The 25739-nt window shown below is 39.2% G+C and overlaps 1 protein-coding gene across 1 annotated transcript in view; it reads right to left on the bottom strand.

Annotated features, from left to right (window-relative positions):
* LOC112623709 (cytochrome b5 reductase 4) overlaps positions 1–25117 on the bottom strand; it is a 111048-nt gene extending 85931 nt beyond the window's left edge. Inside the window, exons 1-2 of the mRNA XM_025384324.1 lie at positions 24912–25117; positions 20502–20655 (exon numbers count right to left, since the gene is read on the bottom strand). Coding sequence (XP_025240109.1) covers positions 20502–20655; positions 24912–24986 — 229 coding nt within the window. The 5' untranslated portion in view covers positions 24987–25117. The remainder of the gene's footprint in view (positions 1–20501; positions 20656–24911) is intronic.
* Positions 25118–25739: the final 622 nt, after the last annotated feature.

The following is a 25739-nucleotide window of genomic DNA, read 5'->3' as shown; positions in this document are numbered from 1 at the left end:
GTCTTTATCTCTGGTAAGATTATTTGCCTCATAATCCTTTTTATCAAATATTAATATAGTCCAACCAATAAAAAAACTTACTAGCTGGATAGCATACTTTTTCCCAAACATTTACTTTTAGCCTATTTGTGTTTTTAAAGTATATCTCTTATAGACATCATGTAATCAGGTCTTCATAATACATCTACACATGGGTGCACAAAAAGAGATAACCTCTATCTTATCTATAATTAAGATAATTATCAATAATCATTATAATTACATTATATATAATTATAAACTATCATTTATAATAGTTTTAATTGGAGTGCTTGATTCACTTACACTTAATTATTAATGTGGGATATTTTACTAATCTCCCTCCCAGCCCCAAGTTTTCTGTCATATGTCTCGGTTTCTCTTTCCCTGCCTTCTTTTGGGTTAACCAATCTTTTTTTAGAATTTCATTTAATCGATTGGCTTTTTGGCCTTCCTCTTTAAATTCCTTTTTAAGTGATTGTTCTAGGAACTGTAGTATATATCCTTAACTTCTACCTGCTTACTTAAGAGTTAATATTGTATGCCTTCCCATGTAATGTAAGAACCATTTACTGCTCTCTAACTCCTATCCTTTAACTCCACAATACAATGTTACAACATTCACAGTCATGTATTTTTATACATGTATTTTTATAAAATGAAGAGGACAAAAAGTAGTATTTTCTCTTACTCACATATTTACCACCTCCTAAATATCTGAACTTCTATCTGTTATCACTACCTTTCAACCTGATGAACTTCTTTTAGCATCTCTTATATAGTAGGTCTACAGGGAATAAATTTCCAGTTTTGGTTTATCTGAAAAAGTCTTTACTTCATCTTTATCCTTAAAGAATTCTGTCTCCGTATGGGTATAGAATTCAGGGTTGACGCTGTTACTTTTTCTTCAGCAGTCGTTTTTACTATTTCCTACTGTGTTTTCACTGGCAGTTTTCAAGATTTTCTCCTAATTTGTTAGCTTTTAGCACTTTTAAATAGGATGTGCCTAGATGTTATTTTCTTTGTATTATGTTTAGATTTGCTAAGCCTCTGAATTTACAATTTATGTCTCTCACTAAATTTGTAAAATATATGGCCACTATTTCTTCAAATATTTTTCTGCCCCATTCTTTAATTCCTCTCCTTCTAGAATTCCAATGACACATTTATTAAACATTTTTATTTTGTCTGATAGGCACCTTAGTCCCTGTTCATTTTATTTCTGATAATTTTCCTCTCTGTTCCATTCATCTGTCCGCAAGTTCATTAAGTCTTTTCTATGTTACCTCCAATCTGCTATTAAGATCATTCAACAAATATGTTACTTCATATATTTTTCAATTCTAGATTTCTATTTTTTAGTTTCCATTCTTCTGAGAGTTTCTATTTTTTATTCATTATATCCATATATTCTTTTGTTTGTTTTTTGAGATGGAGTGTCACTCTGTCGCCCAGCCTGGAGTGCAGTGGCGCGATCTCAGCTCACTGCAACTTCCGCCTCCCAGGCTCAAGTGATTATCCTGCCTCAGCCTCCCAAGTAGCTGGAACTACAGGCGTGGGCCACCATGCCCCGCTAATTTTTTGTTATTTTTAGTAGAGACAGGGTTTTAACATGTTAGCCAGGATGGTCTCTATCTCCTGACCTCGTGATCTGCCCGTCGCAGGCTCCCAAAGTGCTGGGATTATTGGCATGAGCCACCGCACTGGGCCTATATCATATATTCTTTAACTTAGTTAGCACAGTTATAAATAGTGCTTTAAAATACTTGCGAATTAAGTTCAACATCTGGATCATCTCAGAGTCAGACTCCAATAACTGCCTGTTCTCTTGAGTACATCTGGTAACTTTGGAGTATATTCTGACCCTATAAATATGTTGTAGAAACTTTGGATTCTGTAATATTCCTGCAAAGAATATTGACTGTTTTAATAGGCAATTAACTTGACTGGACACAACTCCAAACTGTTTACCCTTTGCTGGGGTGAAAAATGAAACCTCTGTTCAATGTTTTTAACCTTCAGGTAGCTTAGAATCTGTCCCGTGTACAAGATTTATACAGTTTATACCCTTCTCTGAATTTTTTTCTGGATTTTCTCCCTCATTTTCCAGTTACTGCAGATGCCCCAACTTCTGACATCTAGTTATTCAAGCCAGTAAGACTTTGAGTCTCCACCTGAGTTTTCACCTTCACAGCACCAACACACACATAACCTCAAGTTCAATGCCATAAAAAATGGGACACTCACACAGTGACATCCCTTCTTCTAAATATAGATAACTGTTACCCTCTAGTTTCTGTCTGATTTTGGTTGTTCACCAGTATCTTTAGAGAGGATTTTAAAATATTTTGTCTGAGTTTATAGTTGGCATTTCCTGGAGTCTTGGTCTAATAGGAGATAATCAACTATAACCATGGAAACCCTGCATATTATTTTAGAACACTTGGCAATAAAACTTGCCAACTTCAATGAAGACAAATGGAAAATAAATTAATGAAAGATAAATTGATTTTATAATAATTTAAAGTAAATGTGGTCTCAGTATATTCAAGAATGGTAACTAGAAAGGCTTAAAAGCTGTTAGGACAATAGAGAATTTAGGGAATCTGAATTAAAAGCATTAATTTGTTTCCCACACGCCTGAAAACTTTCTGAAATGATTGTAAATGATAAATAAGATGTAAAATCACAGAGCTACAGCAATCAGAAGAGATGATAGCAACTAAGTTCTGGAAGCCTGCAAACCAAATGGATGAGTAATAACATACTTAGAAGAATGAACAAAGATGAAAATGAAGCTTACGTATAAGGTGGAGAGGAACTCCTATAAAAACCAATTTGTTCAACAGAACCCCAAAAGGTACAGGAATTAGAGATTCCAGGTAGTTCTGAAAGTCATAGTGTAGGAAGGTATCAAATTCAATATAAGAAGCAGTATGAGGCTGGGTGTTATGGCTCACGCCTGGTAATCCCAGCACTCAGGGAGACTAAGGAGTGGCGGACTGCTTGAGGACACAAATTCGAGACCATCCTGGGCAACAAAGCAAGACATTCTCTCTACAAAAATTTTAAAAATTGGCCAGGCATGGTGGCATGCACCTGTAGTCCCAGCTACTCAGGAAGCTGAGGCGGGAAGATCACTTGAGCTCAGGAGTTTGAGGCTGCAGTGAGCTAGTACTGTACCACTGCATTCCAGCCTGGGTAACAGAGCAAGACCCTATTTCTAAAGAAAAAAAGAAAGAAAGAAAAAAAAGGTAGTATAATCCCCAAATCCTCTCTGGCATATCCCATATAACCAAGCAACAACCCTCCTACCCAACCCTGTGAGAAGTGTAGGTGTGCTGTCTGGAGAAGATAAACCAGAGAGACATTACACTCAGGGGAACAGACATACTTGAAGTGAGGAAGGGGAATAAACTAAAAACAAGAAGCAAAAAGTCTACATGTCAAAACATTATGATCCACCTCCTACCACCACCACCCATTCCTAAACAGCTCCCAGGACACTTATTTGCAGATAACTGTAGGAGTCTTCTTAGTGAGAATAGACCAGTCCAACACTGATGCCAATGCAGGAGGAAACATATTTTTAAATAGCTACCTCTTTAATAAATAGAATGTGATAAAGGTCTCTAAGCACTTCAGAAGACTAGGCATAATTATCAAAGATCATCTTATGTGACATTATTAGCACTATGAAAAAGAGCCTTGACATTTAACTGAAAGGAAATTGACCAGTAAAAGCATAAAAAATTAATCAGCAATCTAAGCAATCAGTTACACTCAAATGTTCTGAAAAAAACTTATAGACTTCTCCTAGGCAGACTAGAAGTCATTAGCAATAGCCACATTTACAATAATTATATCAGATTTACAACTTATATCAATATTACACAAGTATTATCTTAAAAAACAGATTTGTTTCCCTGCCTTCCTCCATGTCTTTTCAACTCCATGGGTTCATTTTCCTGACTGTCTATGCCTTAGGTTTAACAGTGACAGTTAGCAGCACTTAACTACCTTTGCTATCAGTCACTTGGATGGAAAAAAAAATTAAAGCCAATGAGTCCTTCTGCTCTTGCCTATTTCCTATTTTCCAAAACAAGTCAGCTGCAAAGATTCATTAAGATAAAATAAACTTGGCCGGGCACGGTGGCTCACGCCTGTAATCCCAGCATCTTGGAAGGCCGAGGCGGGCGGATCACGAGGTCAGGAGATCGAGAACATCCTAAGATGGTGAAACTCCATCTCTACTAAAAATACAAAAAAATTAGCCGGGTGTGGTGGCAGGCGCCTGTAGTCCTAGCTACTCGGGAGGTTGAGGCAGGAGAATGGTGTGAATCCGGGAGGCGGAGCTTGCAGTGAGCCGAGATTGTGCCACTGCACTCCAGCCTGGGCGACAGAGCAAGATTCCGTCTCAAAACAAAAAAGATAAAATAAACTTAAGAAGTAGATTGTATGTTCCCATCACAAAGAAATGATAAATATTTGAGGTGATCAATAGCTAATTACCCTGATTTGATCATTACACAATGTACACATGTACTAAGATGACATAATGGTGGCCCATAAACATGTACAATTATGTGTCAATAAAAAATTAAAATTTAAAAAGTGGGAAAAAAGTAGAAAGCCACAAGAAAACACTGCTCTCACCCTTAACAAAAAGGCAGACAATTCATTAAAAATCATAAAATTTTGAGCCCATTAGAGAGGTGAGGTCATAAGGCAGCCAGATGATCTAAATTCCAAAGGGTGACACACCCCTCTGAGGAGATGAAGCACACGAACCATTTCAGCTTCAGCAGAGCACAGAAAAATGAGACATCACCATAAAACAATCAAAATTTTAACAAACTTTAAGGGCCAAATACGCACTAGAGCCAATTTAGAATCCCTGAGAACCTCAGACACAAGAGGATTCTGTCCCCACTTGCCAACTCTTTTTTCATAATCTTTCACCTCTTGAGATGCTCATGAGAAATACTACAGGCAAAGCAGACCTGAGAAAGGCCCACTGGTGGCACAGCTGTGTAATACCTGCAGCAAGACTGGAGGGTAGTAGCAAGAGTACAAAGAAAAGTCCATCCACACTTAAGGCCTACAGTAGTATAAGGTGTTAAAGACCTACTGCCAGTGTAAAGGGAAAATTTCACCCACACCACAGATCCAATCTTGAGGCAAAAGCCATCTACTGATGGGAAGGGGCAATAAAGCCTCCTACCCCTGGTCTTGTACTGACAGGAGGCAAAGACTAACTGCTGCTGGAAAGAGTAGAAAACACACACTTTCCCTTATCCTGCACTGACACTAGGCAAATCCTAGCTAAATACTGGGAAAGAACAGAAAATGTACTCACACCCAGATTTGGTGTGAATACAAAACAGTGATACTCCTGCACTGGAAAAGAGACAGAGAAACTGCTCACATCCTAGACCCCTTGCCCTGCCCTCCCTGCCTGATACAAGGGAAAGTCCAGCTGCCACAAAGGGAAGAGGCATGAAACCTGTCTGCATTCTAGATGCTGCACTGAGTAGGATGCAGGGGTTATCTGCCCTTGGGAAAGTACAGAAGCAATGAGAAAGCTCAGCCCCTGAGGCTCAGATGCATAAAACCTGTCTAAGACTGAGGCTGAAACAGGAAAACCGCAAAACCCCTACTGCCCCCACTACAAATCTTACACCAAGTAATAAGTAACAGCATCTGCCTTTTGGAGAGGGGGAAGAGCAATGGAGAAAGATCCTACAACAATATATAGGGTAAGGTGTCAGCTAAGAGTAGAACAAGAACAATGGGGAAAAAAACCTCTCGCATTGCAGGCCCTGAATTAAAAGCAAGGTAGTGGTGGCCCACCACTAGAGGAATTTGAAGTCTATGGTACACTGATGGTGACGAAGGCAAAATACACTCCAAATCTAGCTCAACTACTCACCAGATCGACTTAACCTAATTACATGCCAGGAAAAATAAAAAAAAAAAGTACTACACGTCTGAGTGTAAATACCACAGTTTCTACTATTCCTCTATATGTAATATGTGACATTCAATCAAAAATTACAAAACACATCTTTTTTAAAAGATAAAACAACTCATTGTCAAAAGAGAAAACAGCAACACAACCAGAATATGTTGGAACTATTAGACAGGCATGTCAAAATACCTGTGATTGATTTTTTTAAATCTAGTGGAAACTGTGGATGACATCTAACAGATGAGAAATTTCCAGCAGAGAGATGGGAACCATAAAACAAAATCTAAAGGAAATACCAAATTGAAAGATATATTAGAATGAAGAATTTCTTTAATGGGCTTACTGGCAGACTGGAAATAAAGGAAAGACTGAAAACTTAAAGAAAGATCAATAAAAAGTATTCAAACATAAACAAAAGAGGAAAGAGTGAGAAAATATAATGATGCATCTAAGAGCCCTGGGACAATACAGGTTAACATGTTCATAATTGAAATCCCAGAGGAAGATGCAAAAGAAATATTTGAAGAGATAATGGCTGAAAATTTCCCAAATTTAATTTGGAGAATCCCAAGCAAGAAAAATACTGGGAAAACCATATCATAGTCGAACTGCTAAAAACCTAAAAGAAAGTCTTAAAGGCAGTCAGAGAAAAAAGAAATCTTACATGCTGCTGTGATTTAGATATTTGTCCCCTCCAAACTTCACGTTGAAATTTGATCCCCAGTGTTGGAGGTGAGGCCTAACGGGAGGGGTTTGGTTCCTGGGGGTAGATCTCTCTTGAACACATTAATGCCCTCCTTTGTGGGGAGTGAGTTCACACTGTTAGTTCCTGTGAAAGCCGTTTGCTAAAAGGAGCCTGGCACATCCTCCCCCACCCACCCACTCCTGCCCTTCCCCCTCTCTCGCCATGTAATCTTTGTATACACTGGCTCCCTTTCACCGTCCACCTTGAGACCCTCACCAGATGCAGATGTCCAATTTTTTTTTGAGACGGAGTCTCGCTCTGCCGCCCAGGCTGGGGTGCAGTGGCGCAGGGTCTCTGCTCACTGCAAGCTCCACCTCCCGGGTTCACGCCATTCTCCTGCCTCAGCCTCCCAAGTAGCTGGGACTACAGGCAGGAGCCCGCCACCACACCCAGCTAATATTTTGTATTTTTTTTTTTTTAGTAGAGACGGGGTTTCACCGTGTTAGCCAGGATGGTCTCGATCTCCTGACCTCATGATCCGCCCGCCTCGGCCTCCTAAAGTGCTGGGATTACAGGCGTGAGCCACTGCGCCCGGCCCAGATGCCCAATTTTAAACTTTCAAGCCATCAGGAATCATGAGCCAAATAAACCTTTTTTCTTTATAAATTACCCAGCCTCAGGCATTCCTTTATAGCAACATAAAATGAACTAAGACACATACTATGGGAAAAAAAGAATGACGGCAGAGTTCTCATCTATGCAAACTAGAAGACAGAGTGACATATTTAAACTGATGGGAAAAAGAACACTACCAATCTAGAAAAGTATGCCCAATAACAGTATGTCTTTAAAATGAAGGCAAAACAAAGACATTTCAGAAAATAAAAGTGACGAAATTCATTGCCAACAGATCTGCACTACAAAAAAATGTGAAAAGGGCTAGGCGCGGTGGCTCACACCTGTAATTTCAGCACTTTGGGAGGCCGAGGCGGGCGGATCACAAGGTCAGGAGATCGAGATCATCCTGGCTAATATGGTGAAACCCCACCTCTACTAAAAATACAAAAAATTAGCCGGGCATGGTGGCACACACCTGTACTCCCAGCTTTCAGAAGGCTGAGGCAGGAGAATCGCTTGAGCCCGGGAGGCGATGGTTGCAGTGAGCCAAGATCGTGCCACTGCACTCCAGCCTGGCAACAGAGCGAGACTCTGTCTTAAAAAAAAAAAAAAAAAATTAAAGGAAGTTCTTCAGCAGAAATCTGGATCAACAAAAAAGGAATAACAAGCACAGAAAATGGTAAAATGTGGGTACATATAAAAGATAATTTTTTAAAATTTTATCTCTGAAAGATAAGTAACTGTATAAAGCAAAAACAGTAACATACACTGGATTTAGAGCTTATATAGAAGTAAAATGAATAACAACAACAGCATAAAGCACAGAAAAGGGAAATGGAAGCATATTATTAGAAGGTTATTATACTGCCGGGCGCGGTGGCTCAAGCCTGTAATCCCAGCACTTTGGGAGGCCGAGACGGGCAGATCACAAGGTCAGGAGATCGAGACCATCCTGGCTAACACGGTGAAACCTTGTCTCCACTAAAAAAATACAAAAAACTAGCCGAGCGATGTGGCGGGCGCCTGTAGTCCCAGCTACTCGGGAGGCTGAGGCAGAAGAATGGCGTAAACCCGCGAGGCGGAGCTTGCAGTGAGCTGAGATCTGGCCACTGCACTCCAACCTGGGCGACAGAGTGAGACTCCGTCTTAAAAAAAAAAAAGAAGGTTATTATACTATATGTGAAACAGTCTATTATTTGAAAGGAGACTGATAAATTAGAAATGTATATCATAAACTCTTAGAGCAACTGCTAAAAAAAAAGTAAAGAAGTATAAAAAGTAATAGTGGAGAAAAAATGGTTTCATTAAAATATAATGATAACTACGTCAACAATGGATGAATCCAGGCAGTTGAAGAATTTATGGAATTCACTGCATCACACTTGCAACTTTTTTTAAGTCTGAATTTTTTTCAAAATAAAATGCTTAATTAAAAAGTATTTAATGAATGACAAAAATGACCCTTAAGAAATCTTCAATATTTACCCAATCCCCACAGTGTGCAAAGTCTACAAAAGAAAATACAAAACTATACAAAGGAGAGAAACCATATGAAACCTATCAAGCTGTTGCTCACATTTGAATAGACCATGAATCTATATCAGAGAACTGTCCAGAAATAACAAAGTTTCTTATTAAGGAACTAGTATATTCCCTAATTCCAGGAGCCAATAATATGGAAACATGAAAAATGAAAGTCCCTCAGCTGGGTTCTATCTAGTGATATCATTAGAATATCCCTACTGTCAGAGGCGTTCGAACCAGAGCGACTCCATTTTGAGAGAGGGCTGGAAAATGAGGCTGGGACCTGCTGGGCCGAATTCCCAGAAAGTCAGGCATTCCTAGCCTCTAGATGTTTGTGGTTAAGAGAACAAATTAACAGTACCCACTAAACAGACCCAGACTTGGGAGTGTCCAGATATCCTGATACCTGGAGAACAAAAGCATTTCTAATTTTGCTTCAAAGATAATGATATTGATTCTTGCAAAAGGTAGTAATTAAGAAAATTACTCATTTATCACAAACCCTTGTAGCAGAGCACATCTCCACATGTATACAAGCACTGTACCTAGGGAGGATGCGCTCCTCCTCTTACTCTCAGGAACATCCTACTCTGTCCTATGGAGTAGCTGTACTTTCACTACTTTACTTTCTCAATAAACTTGCTTTTACTTCGCACTCATCCTGAATTCTTTCTTGCATAGGATCCGAGGACCTTCTCTTGGGGTCTGGATCAGGACCCCTTTCCTGTAACCACAGAAGGGAATATAGTGCAGAAATCCTGACCCAACGGCTACCTTTGAGTAAGTTGTGGTGGTCCTACAACACTACCATAATGTGGTTTAAAAGTCCTGCACGTCCTGTAGTCCCAGCTACTCAGGAGGTTGATGCAGGAGGACTGTTTGAGTCCAGCCTAGGCAGCATAGTGAGACTCAATATCTAAAAAAAAATTAAAATTTTCTTTTAATTAAAAAATAAAAAGTCTTGCACATATCAAAATCTACACATGCCTCAAAGAACATTTACTGAACACTAACCGTTAGCTATGCCCTCTGCCAGACGCAAGTGATATAGGGAGAAAAGTGATACATTAATATCCTGAAACTTAAGAATAAAGACGGCTGGGCACGGTGGCTCACGCCTGTAATCCGCCTGTAATCCCAGCACTTTGGGAGGCTGAGGCGGGCAGATAACGAGATCAGGAGTTTGAGACCAGCCTGGCTAACATGGTGAAATCCCATCTCTACTAAAAATACAAAAATTAGCTGGGTGTGGTGGCGCACGCCTGTAATCTCAGCTACTCAGGAGGTTGAGGCAGGAAAATTGCTTGAACCCAGGAGGCGGAGGTTGCAGTGAGTTGTGATCACGCCATTGCACTCCAGCCTGGTGACAGAGTGAGATTCCATCTCAAAAAAAAAAAAAGAAAAAAAAGAATAAAGACAAAAATATAAAAAGTGGCCAAAAAATGAAATGGATGTTCTAACAGAAGTCCTACATACCAGGTACAGAGGAAGAAAGCCTTGGGGAAGAAGCAGTCACGGAGGGTCAGAGTCAGGTTTTCAAAGATGAAGAGACTGAAGGAAAGAAGCTGTTGGAAGAATGAAAGGCAAAAATTGAAGATATCAGACAATAAAGGATGAGCAATGGCCCAACATCATAACATCATAAAAAAGGCTGGAAAGGACTGATAAGAACACATAAAGGGATTAGTCTTAGGAAAAAATAAAAGGTCTTAGAAAGAATGAGGTCTTTGAGGCCTGGCCCAGTGGCTCATTCCCAGCACTTTGAGAGGCCAAGGCAGGAGGACTGCTTGAGGCCAGGAGATCAAGACCAGTCTGGGCCACACGGTGAGGCCCGGCTCTACAAAAAACATAATTTTGTTTTTTAAAAAAGTAGCCAACCGTGTTGGTGTGCACCTGTAGTCCCAGCTACTTGGGAGGCTGAGGTGGGAGGATTACTTGAGCCCAGGAGGTTCAGGCTACAGTGAGCTATGATCATGTCACTGAGCTTCAGTCTGGATGACAGAATGAGACAGTTTCAAAAACAGTAAGAGGGAAGGGAGGGGAGGAGAGGGGAGGAGAGGGGAGGAGAGGGGAGGGGAGGGGAGGGGAGGGGAAGCAGGCAGGCAGGCAGGAAGTCTTTGAAAGAAGTGTCTTTCTGATAACAAAGAGAAGACAGAATATGGCTACCACTTCAAGTTCCTTATATTCACTGTGAACACCTGCATGTGTACATAATTTCTTTTATCACAAAGAAATCACATACAAACACACCACCCATCCTTTGCATGCTTTTTCCTGAAGCCTGGAATAATGTGCCCATTCCTCTCCTTGCCTAGTTAACTTCCATATATCCTTTAGATCTCAGCTCAATCTTCTGCAATCTTCACTCAGCACAGCACACCTCTCCTTAACAACACCTAACAGACTGGATTAACACTTTCTGTTCCCCGAGTAGATTGTAAATTCTGTGAGAGCACAGCCCATCTCTATTTTAAATTTACCCTCCAGAACCTGGTGTAATGCATAACACATAGCAGATCCTTGAGAAATATTCATTAAATGAATGAACCAACAAAGGAAACTCAAAACCTGTCTTCTCTCTATTTTACGAGCGACAACCACACACAGTCATACAAAAAAGCAAAAACTATGTTTCATCAAATTACCAAAGATAAAAACTGTCTCAGAAGGTGGCTCACGCCTGTAATCTCAACACTTTGGGAGGCTGAGGCAGGTGGATCACTTGAGGTCAAGAGTTCAAGACCAGCCTGGCCAGTGAAACCCCATCTCTACTAAAAATACAAAAAATTAGCCAAGTGTGGTGATGGGTGATATCCTATATGATTCTTAACTATCAATGTTAATTAACATGAGAAGAGTTATAAGTAACAGACACCCTATGATAATTTCTTAATTAATTTATGCTATGTCACTCAAAGTGCGAAACACACACAAATGCTAAATCACGATTAACTTTAGAGCTGAATATAGTAAAACAGGAGGCAGCACAGTCTATAGTTTAAGTGTAAAAACTTAGAATCAGGCTCTCTAGGTTGAAACAGTGGCTCCATTCTCATCAGCTCTGCCTTTGGCAAGTTACCAGACTCTCCGTGGTAGACATCAATGTTTTCCTAGCCCAGCATCCAATCCCTTCTAGCAACAGTATCACTTTTTGTTCAGGGAACTACTCCCTGTCATATATGCTTCAGTTTGGTTCCACGCTAGGCTACAGGATGCAGTTTGTGACCTAGGTTTAAGCGAGTAAGCATACCACTTTCCCTTAAATAGAATTACTATACCAGCAATGGGAACATGATCAAAACTGCGACAATCAAAGCCAAATCTAAGACCTTTATCTCATCTATTAGAGAAGCAGAACATAACTAGAAAATAACTAGGGTTAGAGTTTCTGTGGTCATCTTCAGGCTATGAAGTTAGAGTTAATCCTAAAACAGAGTGATCTCAGAAGGGAAATCAAAAGATAATGTGAAAACAGGTCCTGGGGACTTGGTCTGAGCCCCTGCATCAATTCTCACCTGTAACTTTTTAGTAAATTTTTACTTCAGCTTAAGCCAAGATAGTTTTCCATCAGTTATAGCTATGACTCCCCACTAATATATTCTATCAGCTTCAGTTTTCTTATTTGGTAAATGTGGATTCTCTAAGCTTCAGTCCCCTCAATCTCTGAAATGGAAGACCTACCTCATTCGTCTGTTGTGAAAATTAACACTTAGCACATAGCATATAACTGACACATCAATAACCCTGCTAGGGTATTTAAAAACAGAAAGCACTTTCTAAAAAGAATATTTATACATGAGGTGTTAATTTAAAACTTGAGAATTATGTGACTGGGTAATACATTTGAATGTACAAAAAGATAACGGCAACAGCCAAAACTTATAAATAGGAGCAAAAATTGCCACTATCAAGTAATTCAGGCAACAACCAGGAATATAATGAGAGTTACTGCAAATTATCTCTATAAATTTAACGACCCAAATGCTGAAGAAAAAAAATCTTAAAGTAGCTACATCACTAACAAAAGTAATGAAACAGAAAACAAGTAATGAAACAACAAACAATGAAACAGAAAAGAAGCAACAGAGAAAATACAAAGCAAAATTAGTTTCTTCAAAATGTTAATAAAATTGATAAACTTCTAGTAAGACCGATCAAGAAAAAAAGAGGGAAAAAATTAGCAACACCAGGAATGAAAAAAGGACATATAGGGTATATCATAGAACTTAAGACATTAAAGAAATAAAAAGGGAATATTACAAATAACTATATGCCAATATATTCAATAACTGAGACGAAATTAACAAATTCATTGAAAAACACAACTGACTAAAACTGACACAACAATAAAGAGAAAATTTAAATAGCCCCGTATCCTTTTTAAAATTAAATTTGTCATAAAAAAGAAAAACTTTCCCACAAAGAAAATTTCAGAATGTTGGCTGCGGTTTGTAAAGCACTGTGTCAACCAAACAGAACACCTGAGGGTTAGATGAGGCCCTGAGACCAGCAGTTTTTCCTCCCCACTAGATTTGTAATGAATGGGAGAGAAGTAGAGAGAGAAAAAAAGTGAAAAAAAGGAGAAAGAAGAGAGTGAATGACAGTTTAGGAGATAAAGACTGGGTAAAAGTAAGAGACAGCTAATAATCTTAGATGTCAGAGGCAGCTTGAAAAATCTGTGGGTTAGGTTAGAAATCAATGAACGGGCCGGGTGCAGTGGCTCACGCCTGTAATCCCAGCACTTTGGGAGGCCAAGGCTGTGGATCACCTGAGGTCAGGAATTCCAGACCAGCCTGGCCAACATGGTGAAACCCCCAACTCTACTAAAAATACAAAAAATTAGCCGGGCATGGTGGCAGGCACCTATCATCCCAGCTACTTGAAAGGCTGAGGCAGGAGAATCGCTTGAACCTAGGAGGTGGAGGTTGCAGTGAGCTGAGCTGAGATGGTGCCACTGCACTCCAGCCTGGGTGACAAGAGTGAAACTCCGTCTCAAAAAAAAAAAAAAAAGCAAAAGCAAACAATGAATGAAGGGAAATGTACCACTAAAACAATTTTGATTTTCTTCAAGGCAGAACATTGTTGATTTGTTTTCAAGGCAGAACACTGCCTTCTTTGACCCCAGCTAGGAACCTGCATGTTGGGCGACAAAGATTTTTTTCACTACTCTGTGCGTGTCTTTGAATGTCTAAAAGTACTGTGAGTACTGAGTTTGAGGTTACAAACACAGTGGGTTTTAATCTAACCTAAACAAGAAAGAAGAGAGTTGAAGAGAGTTGTTCAAAAATCTGTCAAGAAACTAATGATGATAGCATACAAAGTAAACTATAGAATGGTTGAACTAACTGTAATAATGATACATTATTATTTAGATAGTATATTACTGGATTAATATGCTCTATTACAAATTAAAACAATAGTTCCAAATTTGAAAAACTTTCCCTGCTATGGACAAATAATACTGCAGTTTCTGAAAACAAAATTGAACCAGGAAGCCAAGGAAACCTAGGAAAAAAAAAAAAACAGTTAGATAAATCAGCTCTATTTTTGGTGGGTCTGAATTTAACCTAAAAAGTATAAAGCTTTCTTTATCATTACTGGAGTATAAATGAAAGATGATCTAAAGAAATATAGTTGAATATCCTTATTCATGGCAGTTATTTCCATAAAATTGCTGCAAACACTGAATTAGTAAATACTGACCCATTGCTCCTTGGAAAAAATACAAAATTGGGTTCCTGTATGCTGTAAACACTGAATTAGCGAATACTGACCCATCGCTACTAGTAAAAAATACAAAGTTGGGTTCCTATGAGCCTATAATGACAACAGGTTTGTCAACCAATCAATACATACCCTTGTTTAATGTGTGCTGCTGTTTAAAGACACTTTATTTAATACATATTGCTGATTCATGAACATTGAACTCACAGCCAACAGCTGTAACTCACTACAACTCAAGTCTGAATGAAGCCTATCTGACATATATTTTCTCCATAAGGTATACTACAGCTTTCTTGCCACAGCACTTCAGCACTATTCTTGGGGACCATTTTAAACAGTGAAATCACCAACCAAAAACACAAAAATGTAAAAATTATGGCACTAAATAGACCTCAAAAAAAGATACCCTTTTTTTTTCTGAGTCAGAGTTATGCCCTTGTCACCCAGGCTTGAGTGCAGTAGTGCAATCTCGGCTCACTGCAACTTCTATCTCCTTGGTTCAAGCAATTCTCCTGCCTCAGCCTCCAGAGTAGCTGGGATTACAGACATGTGCCACCATGCCTGGCTAATTTTTTGTATTTTTAGTAGAGCTGGAGTTTTGCCAGCTCTACTAAACTCCAGTTGGGCAGGTTGTTCTCGAACTCATGACCTCAGGTGATCCGCCTGCCTCGGCCTCCCAAAGTGCTGGGATTACAGGCGTGAGCCACCGCACCTGGTCAAAAAGACACTTTTTTACAGTATAAGAACTAAAACAAGAAGTCAGAACATTGCCTTGTCTAACCTCAGCTAGGAATGTGCACGTTGGGCAACAAAGATATTTTTCACTGCTCTGTGTGTGTCTTCGAATGACTAACAGGCACTGTGAGTACTGAGTTTGAGGTTATGAATACAGTTTAGCAAGTAGGTAAACTTGCAAATATAAAGTCCATGAATAATGAGGATCAACTGTATTCACAAACATTTACACTACCATCCTATGAGTAAATTTTAAAAGGTTTGTTGTACATGAACCCAAAAATCTAAATAACTATAATGGAAATATAACAGGACTAAATACTACTTCTTAGGATCCACTTCACAAGTTTTAAAAAACAGTTATGAAATTAAAAAAACAGACCCATTATAAGCCACTTTCACAGTGGCATCAAGCAGGCCTCTTCAATTTACTAGTATATGACAATCAGCTTAAGGAGAAATCAAAATACGTTCATTTCTAAATAAGTGAAATCCATAAAACACCATTTGGAGAACCTAATCTGCTAAATTTTTAGCAACAGAGACACTAGTCCTTTGGCAGTAGTCAACTTTTTTTGAAATACCATTTATTCAAATAGACTGTTGTTGAGTATCAAGCCACACTTCCCTCATCCTCACTAAGATAAAATGCTGAACCATGCTGCCCAAATGATGATTTCACTACTTAATGCATCATTACTAACACTGACTATACTATAATAAAATGTATCATACTACAGTAAAAACAGTCTGATCTACGCTTGACAGGAGAACTCTCAGATGAGTGATTTACCCACTTGCTCAACACTTTACATGTTTGTAAATCTTTAGTTCTTGAGAAAGGGACTTGAAACAACAGTAAAAGAGAAAAATATAAAAGCATGAATTAATGGTAAATTCGACAAGTTTTTTTAAAAAGCAGTAATTCCCCTACCAACCCATTTCTTCGGCATTCCAATTAACTACTACTGCTTTACAATAATTACATACTTTACAGAAAATGGTGAAAATTAAAGGAACAAATTAGGAACTCGATACACATGTCTTAGAGATCATTCCAAACTGATGCTCATTTTTTACATCCCACTGTCAGCCAAGTGCTGTTTTTATACCATCATTTTAAGGTATGTGACCAGGCTCAGCACACCTGAACATGAAGCAGAAATGCTGCTACTTATTCAAAAAGAGAAAATAGTCCCCAAAATATTAGCCATAAAAACCCACACCAAATTGTGTATTTTCTAAGACTTCCTAAAGAAACTGATTGTGTCTCCCACATTGTGATCAGTTGAATTCAGACCTAATCTAAAAATGGGGCAGTTGTCACAAAATGAAGGAATTGGTACTTTAAAAAAGGAAAAAAAAAATGGCACTATCATACCATGCTTCCCTGTGGCACAGTTTTGATTAAAACTTGGGTCCAAACACTATCTCTGACCTTCAAGACTAAAGTTGGCACACACATTCCCCCATTAAGAAGCTATCAGTAATATTTTAAATTAGAACAGCTGTGAAGAAAAAGATACCTTTGTTTAGTCATATTGTCAGGTTCTGAGGTCTGAGGGGAGTGAGTGGGCAAGTGGTAGGTAGCTGGAAAAACACGCAAGGAATCGTAGAGAGTTTCAACATGGCTTTACTCTCTCTCAGGGTGCGAGCAAGCTGTATGTACAGCGTTAAGCAGGGCAATTATACTTTTTACAGACAATAGTGACTCAGAGCCAAGCACAAGCTCACACAGCATGGTTACATAATGTGCGACGTTGTGTGCCTGCGCTCCAAACCCGCTGAGTCATGCTGTGCAGAAAGGCCGCTTAGGCCTACTCCTGACTAAAGCAGAGCCATTTCCCTCACACATGTATTTTTAGTTTCATTTGGGATCATGTTAGAAGTTACCAGTAATCTGTCTGTCTCACATTCACCTTGTTATTCCATGACCTTTGTCAACATCCTGGTTCACCTCCTGTTATCGTCTGAACTTCTGTAAGAAAATAAATGCTTTCCTTATCCCATTTCAATTCACCACACCTACCACCAGATTAATCTTTACAAGGCATACTCTTACAACACTGTCCCCACATTCAAATCCCTTCAAGAGTACACACTGCCATCTATATGAGGAACACATTTCCCAGTCTGGCTTTCAAGGTTGTCCACAATCTGACCTAACACACCTTTCCAGCCTTCTTTCTTATAATTCTCCAACAATTAACCTAAGCTCCAGAACACCTCAAACTTTCCTGTTTTTGTTCCTTTGTTCAGGCCTTTCCTTCCATCTGAGTGCACTTCCTCATTTCCTGTTGAAATCCTGCCTACTGCTTCAAGGCTTATCTCTACCACAAAAGCATCCCTGATTTTCCTAACTCATGTGTCTCCCTTTCAACAGTCTGGTATCACTTATACTTTGTAGCCCTCTTAAGGAGCTTCACTCTGCCTGCTAATAGTCATTTATCCTTCCTCCATCAGCAAGGTCTAAACTGAGTGTTTCTTGATAAAATAAAATACCAAACTGTCAAAAAGATAAAAAAGACACATGTTATTTCTACCAAGAGGGGAAAATGTCTTACTGTTAATAGAGTAGAACATGTTCCCCAGAAGAAACTTCTAAAAAATTCATGGCCAGGTATGGCAGCTCATGCCTGCAAACCCAGCACTTTGTGAGGCTGAGGCAGGAGGACTGCTTGAGACCTGGAGTTCAAGACCAGCCTGGGCAACAGAGCAAGCCCCTATCTCTAGAAAAATATAAAAAATAAATAGCTGGGCATGGTGGTGCACACTTGTCATCCTAGCTACTTAGAAGAGTGAGACAGGAGGATTACTTGAGCCCAGGAGGTCAAGGACACAGTGAGCCAAGATGGAGCCACTGCACTCCAACCTAGGGGACAAAGCGAGATCCTATCTCCTTTAAAAAAAAAAAAAAAAAAAAAATTCATGATTAAATCAACAACCTTATGACATAAAATGCTATACGTTCAAATCATTACAGAGGATATGGAACTGGGAGCAGTGTAGAGGTTGAGTATCCCAAATTCATAAATCTGAAATGCTCCAAAATCTGAAACTTTTTGAGCTCCAACATATTTAATAGAAACACTCAATAGAGCCTTTTAGATTTCCAGTCTTTGGATTTGGGATGCTCAACCAGTAAGTATATAATGCAAATATTCCAAAATTTGAAAAAATCCCAAATTCAAAATACTTCTGATCCCAAGCATTTTGGATAAGGGATATTCAACCTGTATTACTTTTCAAACACAGCAATCCAGTCCCTTGTCCCCATCAATACATCATATGAATAATAAAGTCTAACTATATTCTAATAATGCCTCAATTATCTAATATCACTAGGACATGAGAGGTTCACATAATTGAATTTTTGAATAAGTGGTTTCTTAGTGCAGAAACAGAACTCAGGCATGCCTGCAGCCTAGGCCAGCTGAAAGGTGTTCTTGGGAAGCTAATCTTGACTTCCCCCTACCTAGTGGAAAACACTCAGGCACAATGGGGAAGTCATTTTGTACCAGTTACTTGCAGCTGGTAAACAGGTAGGGAGCAGGAAGGAAGGATAAAGAGGGTGGCAAAAACCCTATAAAATGTCAAAAAGATCTTTTTGCACCTGCCAGAATCCTCATTCCAGATTGTTGGTACCATTCACATTTGTATGTCTCTGAGGAACTTTGGGTAGTTGAACACCTATTATGTCTCAATACAAACTATGTCATCACCTGCTGGAAGTTTCCATACCCTTTGCCACTGAAAATTTCATACTCTAATTGTGTCTGTTATGGGTTGAACTGTGTCCCCCCAAATTCATAGGTTGAAGTCCTAACCATCAGTAGCTCAGAATATGACCTTATTTGGATATAGGGTTGTTGCAGATGCAAAATTACATGAGGTCACACTGGAGTAGGGGAGGTCCCTAATTGAGTAGGACTAGCGCCCATATAAAAACAGAAAATCTGACCACAGACAAGCACATAGGGAATATGTCATGTGAAGATGAAGTCAGATATTAGGGTAATGCTCTATAAGCCAAGAAACTCCAAAGATTGCCAGCAAACCACCAGAAGCTAGGTGAGAGGCATGGAACAAATTGTTACTCAGTCCTCAGAAGGAACCAACCCTGCTGACACCTTGATCACAGACTTCTAGCCATCAAGAACTATGAGACAAATTTCTGTTGTTTAAGCCACCTAGTTTGTGGTCCTTTGTTACAGGATCCATAGAAAATTAATTTAGCATTTACTGGTGTTGATATCTGTTGATATCACCAATCCACTGTGAAAACCACCAGACACCTCTTTAAGTAACCATACTTCTTAAAAGTAAGTATTACACTCGTTGAACAAATACAAGTCAATGGCCTCTATGTGCCAGCCACTAGTGACAGAGCAGTAAGACCGACAATGTCCCTGCCCTCATACAGGTTATAGTGTAGTCAGGATAACTGACAACAAACCAAAATTACACAGTGATAAAATTACAATTGCACTAAGAACAAAAATGATGTATTTCCCTTCCTCTCTAAACAGATGGTAAACACAGTTAACCATGTATGGAGCCTCATGGTATAGTTGGATGCCCTTCATTTTTATTTTTGTTCCCCTACTAGATGTCAGGTAGTTGGCTACTACAAAGTCAGCTTTTATCAGCTACCCTCTTGTCTGTCTGCTCACCTCCTCCAATACATTTATATCAAATTTGGAGTTTCTAATGCTCTCTGAGCTAAACAAAATCAAGTAACTAATATTGCTAAGAAACATACACCATGTAACAAAAATTGCTGCAAGTGAAAACTGAAGATCTGATTTTAATGCAAGACTTTCAGGTTTACTTTAGATTCTCAGAGATTTTTTTTTTTTTCCAACAGAATTCTCTTATAAGGCTCTGAGACAGAAAATTATTGCTACATAAACTGGATTTTACCAAATAATTTTGTACTATATTGCCTGGCAAATGCTTGTTTCCTTTCAAAGGAAATGCAGTACAAGGAAGTAAGAAAAACCTTTTCATATCAGAAGTTCACTGTTTTCTACATCAGAATATAATGGTTACTTAAGGAAGAAATACTATCCAAAGTCAGAATTATATAAATTATTGTCAAGCACAGGACATATTTTTGTTAAATAATTGTCAATTGTTTAAAATAACATGACTATGAGGTTATATAGCATCATAATTGGAAAGTTCAGTCAACATTTTTTGAAGTACTTAATAAATACCACCTACCTCTTATGCATATCCAACAATCATCTTTTTTGTTGTGTTTCTTAAGTTCTTCTTCAGTTACTTCAATTAACCTGCCTTTTAATCCTGTTAGATCCTTTCCACTTTTGGTCAGGCGAATCCAATCCATAAGGCTTCTGCCCTGTTTTAAAGGTACCTAAAAATGGAAAAAGAAAGAATTAAATCTAGTTTCTTCATTACTTTTAATTCCATTTTAAAAGATAATAAAATTCAAATCTAACAATTCTATAAATCCTTTTACAGCTTTAAGAGGCTGTCAATATTGTTTATGCTGTATTTGAATTATAAAAGGTAGGGCTTAGAAATTCTATCACACAAATTTTCACCATATTGATGTCACAGTACAGCAGTCCATCAGTATCCACGGGGGACTGGTCCCAGGACTTCCCCCTACCCTATATCAAAATCCAGATGCTCAAGTGTCTCATATAAAATGTCAAAGTACTGACATATAACTATGAACATCCTCCCATATACTTTAAATAATCTCTAGATTACTAATAATACCTAAAGCAAAGTAAATGCTATGTAAATGGCTGTTGTATTATATTATTTTATAAGTCCTTTTTTTTATTGTTGTATTGTTCTTTTTAACTTTTTTTTTCCCAAATATTTTTGATCCACAGTTGGTTCAATCCTTGGAGTCAAAAAACAGGGCTACACAGGGCTACACAGGGCTGACCATATAACAAGAATGATATTGAACCGGAAACCAGAAAACAGGTTCTGGTCCTGGCTCTGACATTAATATGTTACAGTCACCAGTTTGGACCAAAATTTCTTCACCTTAAAAATCAAAAGAGATTTGACAGAAGAAAAGATAAAGAAACAATTAACTATAGTTGATTTTCTGAACTGTCAATATAAACAGACTTTTAGAAATCATTAGATAGCAATCTTATCTAAGAATCCATTGAGTAACAAAGTTTATCAAATAATGGAAAACAACACTGTAGGGAAGGGGTGGCAAACTATGGCCTGCACCTGTTTCTATACAGCCCTTGAGCAAAGAATTGTCTTTGCATGTGATGGTAAAAAGCCTGAAACCTTATGAGGCCCCTTGCCCAGGGAACTTAATAACAGGATGGTTTGGGTTTTTATTTTGTTTTATAAAACACATTTTCAATGTTTTCAGATGAGAAGTATTATTAGTACTTTGATCAGAACATTTTCAAGATATCTCTATGGAACTAAGCTTGTCTGACTAATTTGTAATGTAGTAACAGAAGAATGTTTAATGTAAAAGCAGACACATTCAAGGACGTTTACATATTTCACTTATCTGAATCACACCTATTTTAGATATCCATTTACTCCCAAACTAACCAAGTTAATGGGTCTGTGGTGCCTTTCACATTCCATCCTATCAATCTACATCATTCCATTCTGGCTATCACTGAAACTCTAGGTCATTTGATCCCAATAAATGAAGTGTGAGAAAATGACCTTTCCCATCCCAAACGAAAATCACTCACCTCTCTCTATTCCATAATCCACAGGATAGTTAAAGCAAGCTTTCCGAAATGCAAATCTAATCAAAGGTTCTCCCTCCCTCAGTGGCTCCTCAGGTTACCTTATAATAATTCCCTAGGGACTTACCAGGTCTTCACAATCTGGTCACAGTTGACTGCACTAGCTCCACGTTCTAACTTTTGCTCTTCTCCATTATATACTTGGCCAAATGGGAACTGATTATTTGACTCCATGATTGCTGTCAAGTACTTGCTTATGGTAGTGTTGCTTCCTCTGCAGGGATCAACCTCACCCCAACTCCCATTAATTCCTCTGGAAGGCTTCTCTGATCCTCAACTCGTTTGTGGTCATAACACCCTATTGTAGTACTTACGACATTATAACTGAATGTTTACTATTTCGTGCAACCTATGAGACTAAACACTGTGAAATCAGAGACCACAAACTCCAGCATATAGTAGGTTCTCAATAAGTATTTGTTCAGTGGTATTAATAGAAATAATCACTATCATATGTTGAGTGCATATTCTGTGTCACACTCAAGTCTGTGAGATCTAAATAAAAGCCTCAGGACAAGTGGCATTTACTGAGTGCTTACCAAGGCTGTGCTAAGAGAAACATTACCTCATTGAATCCTATGAACAATCCTATAATATAGGTACTGTTATTCTCATTTACATCTGAGGAAACAGACTCAAAGAGATTAACTGGCAGATATGGTGAAAGAATCTAGGTCTTTCTCACTTCAAAATCTGTGCCTTTAAAAAATTACAGTAAGTCCTCACTTAAGCTGGTCAACAGGTGCTTGGAAACTAAATTATGTACAACGAAACTAATTTTACCGTGGGTTAACTGACATAAACAAAAGTTCCTGCAGCATATTTCTGGTCACAAAAACATCACCAGACTTCTAAATAAAGACCAAAATACTTCTAATATTAAACACTGAAAGAAATGCTAGCTATATATACATTTAAGAAAGATAATTAAAAAACAATAAGATAATTATTTACCCAACTATTCCAGTTCAATGTCACAGGTAGTCAGAGCCTATCCCAGTAGCTCAGGGCGCAAGGCAGGAATCGACCCTGGACAGGATGCCATCCTACGGCAAGGCACACTCATACACACCCAACACTCACACAGACTGGGACCGTTTAGACACATCAATTAATCTAACCTGCATATCTTTGGGTTGTAATAGGAAACTAGAGTACCCAGAGAAAACCTATGCAGACACAGTTAGAGTGTGCCAAAGACAGTGGCCCCGGGTGAAACGAATTTTTTTTTTTCTCATCGATATTATAACTTAATGCTGTTGAATGAAACAACATTATTTGAGAACCTGCTGCATGTTCCCAACCTTCCCAACTAGGTTCTATTTTCTCAACTTCTACCCATTTCATCCAAACCTGACTCAGTTTTTACATTCTCAGCATCATCTTGTTTCACAAAGAAAAGAGGAAAAAGAGTGGAGTCTGAGTTTTCCTTAGAATTGCACAATAATCTTATTGTGCTCTCTTTTTGGACCAAAGACTCACCTTTGCCATCGCCATCTGTGTGACTTTTTGGTTTGCTTCTAAGTTTTCTCCTTTAAATGGATGCTAAGAACATAGTTGGTATTTTTAACGAAGAAGGGCAGCAACTCATATTCTAATTCAGAGATTCTCTCTGGAAAGACTATGTTATTCAATCAAGTATTTAGCTTCAAGAAACAGGTCAAAAACCAGTGAGAAAAATATACATGCCTGGATGGCTAGATGATTGACATATGAATCAGTAATGAAATTTCACAGCAGAACCACAACACAAGCCTAAGCAATTTAAGGCAACATTTCTGAGCCAGTTTCCTTTTCTGTGAAATAGAGACAATAAAAGCTTTCACTTCACAGGATAATTGTGAAGATTAAAGTTAATACATGTAAAGCACTAAAAATATACATGGCCACCTATAAGTACTTAAGAAATCTCTGGAAAGCTAATGAAAACTACAGATCCCTGAACCTATATTCATTCTGAACTAGAATCAGAACGCCAAGTCTAAGTGGAGAAAAATAAGAAAATCGACAAGGGTTCCAAATGATGCTAAGACTCAAGAGTTAACCGAGTGGCTCAAGTAGGTGGAAGTGTCACAAACAAAAGATAAAGATATGGTTACAGAATGAGGAACTAACACATAAACAGGAACAAACAACATTCGCAAAAGAACAAAGAACACAGTTTTTATTGAATTTTGCAAATACAGAATGTATCTGCACAGTATTCCACCTGTTGCTAACAGCAACTGTGCTCAACAAAAACTCAAGAGTATTATATTTGCTTCAAAGTTAGCAAGTGATAACAGTAGAAAAGGTAATGATAAAACAATCAGGTACCAGGGGAAGAAAGAAAAGCAGTATGACTTGGATAGCGTCTGTAAACCTGACCTAGCTCCCCAGCTCAAGCCCCCATCCTTGCACAGACGGTCACTATCGCCACCGCCAAGCCTTTCCCTCCTGCAAGGGAACCCACATCGAGTGATGTGGTACAACTCCTTCAGGCAGTGAAGAACAAAAGACCAGCGAGGAGATGAGGTTGAGGGAAGGAGGCTAATACCAAGCGCCTATAATACCGCAAGCACAGTGCCTGGCTCTGTCATATAAACTGAAATCGCGGGAAAGGACTTGGAAGAAGGGAACAGATAGAGCCAGATAAAGGACCAGAAAGAAGAGGGGCTACAAGGGGAAAGGGAGGGAGATAAGGAGAGTTTAGGGACTGTACACAGAGTGGGATCAAAAAGAGGTTGTAGGCAAGGATAGCAGGGAACGACAGCTTAGAGAGGTGTACATGAGCTGGGAGTTGGGGCGGAAGGAGAGAACAGACTGCCGGAGCGCGAAACGCAGCGAGGGTAGAGACTCACGGAGCCACCCACCCGCTTACCTTGCTACGCCCCCCGGAGGCTACACGCTGCTGCGACCTGGGGGCCGGGAAAGACTGGGAAGGGACGTTCAGCATCTTGAAACTCCAGCCCCGGGCCCTGCCCGGGGTTCGCCGCCGGACGGGATAGTACCTCCAGCCCCGGCTCTGTGGCCGGGCAGAGGCCAAGCCCCCGACCCACTTCCGGGGTCGCCAGGGGTGAGACGCGCTATGACGCAGCACGTCCGCGGAGGGCGGAGCCAACGGGGCGGAGGGAGGGCCGGCAGGGAGGAAGTACGCATGCTCAGTTAGTTCCGCGTCCCGCACTTCAGCACCGGAGCAAGGTGACAGCTATTTCGTGGAAAGATTAGAGAGTGAAGCTGTTCCTTAGCCTTGGTGCTGACCGAATCTGGGAACAAATTCTTAATCCTGCTAACCCGGAACAGCAATGTGTGTTCATTGTTAAGCAGTACCATCGCACTACTTGAAATATGGAATAAAATACACTATTTGAAATACGGATAAAAACGCATTTTAGTTTCTCTGAAATTCTTTCCTGTAAGGCACTAGACTGTACTGGAAAAAGCACCTCACACCTTTAAGAGCAAAAATATCAAATGTCAATAGCCACTACTGTGGGGTAAGAAGAAAACCTCACCTTTAAGCATCCTTAAACCTCAACTTTAAGCATGCTAAGGACGGATGAATGCGCGAAAGACATTAGTAAAGTCTCCTTCTGCTCTATTCACCCACTCATAAATTCTCCCTCCTTATGTAACTTCCTGTCTTCCTTGGGAGTTGTGTACTGATGCAGCTCACCTCCAGCTGTGGTGATGAAGTAACGTTTAAAAG

The sequence above is a fragment of the Theropithecus gelada genome, chromosome 4, assembly GCF_003255815.1.
Source record: "Theropithecus gelada isolate Dixy chromosome 4, Tgel_1.0, whole genome shotgun sequence".
Lineage (NCBI taxonomy): Eukaryota > Metazoa > Chordata > Mammalia > Primates > Cercopithecidae > Theropithecus > Theropithecus gelada.
The sequence above is the reverse complement of the archived record's forward strand: the minus strand, read 5'-3'. Positions and strand labels throughout refer to the sequence as shown.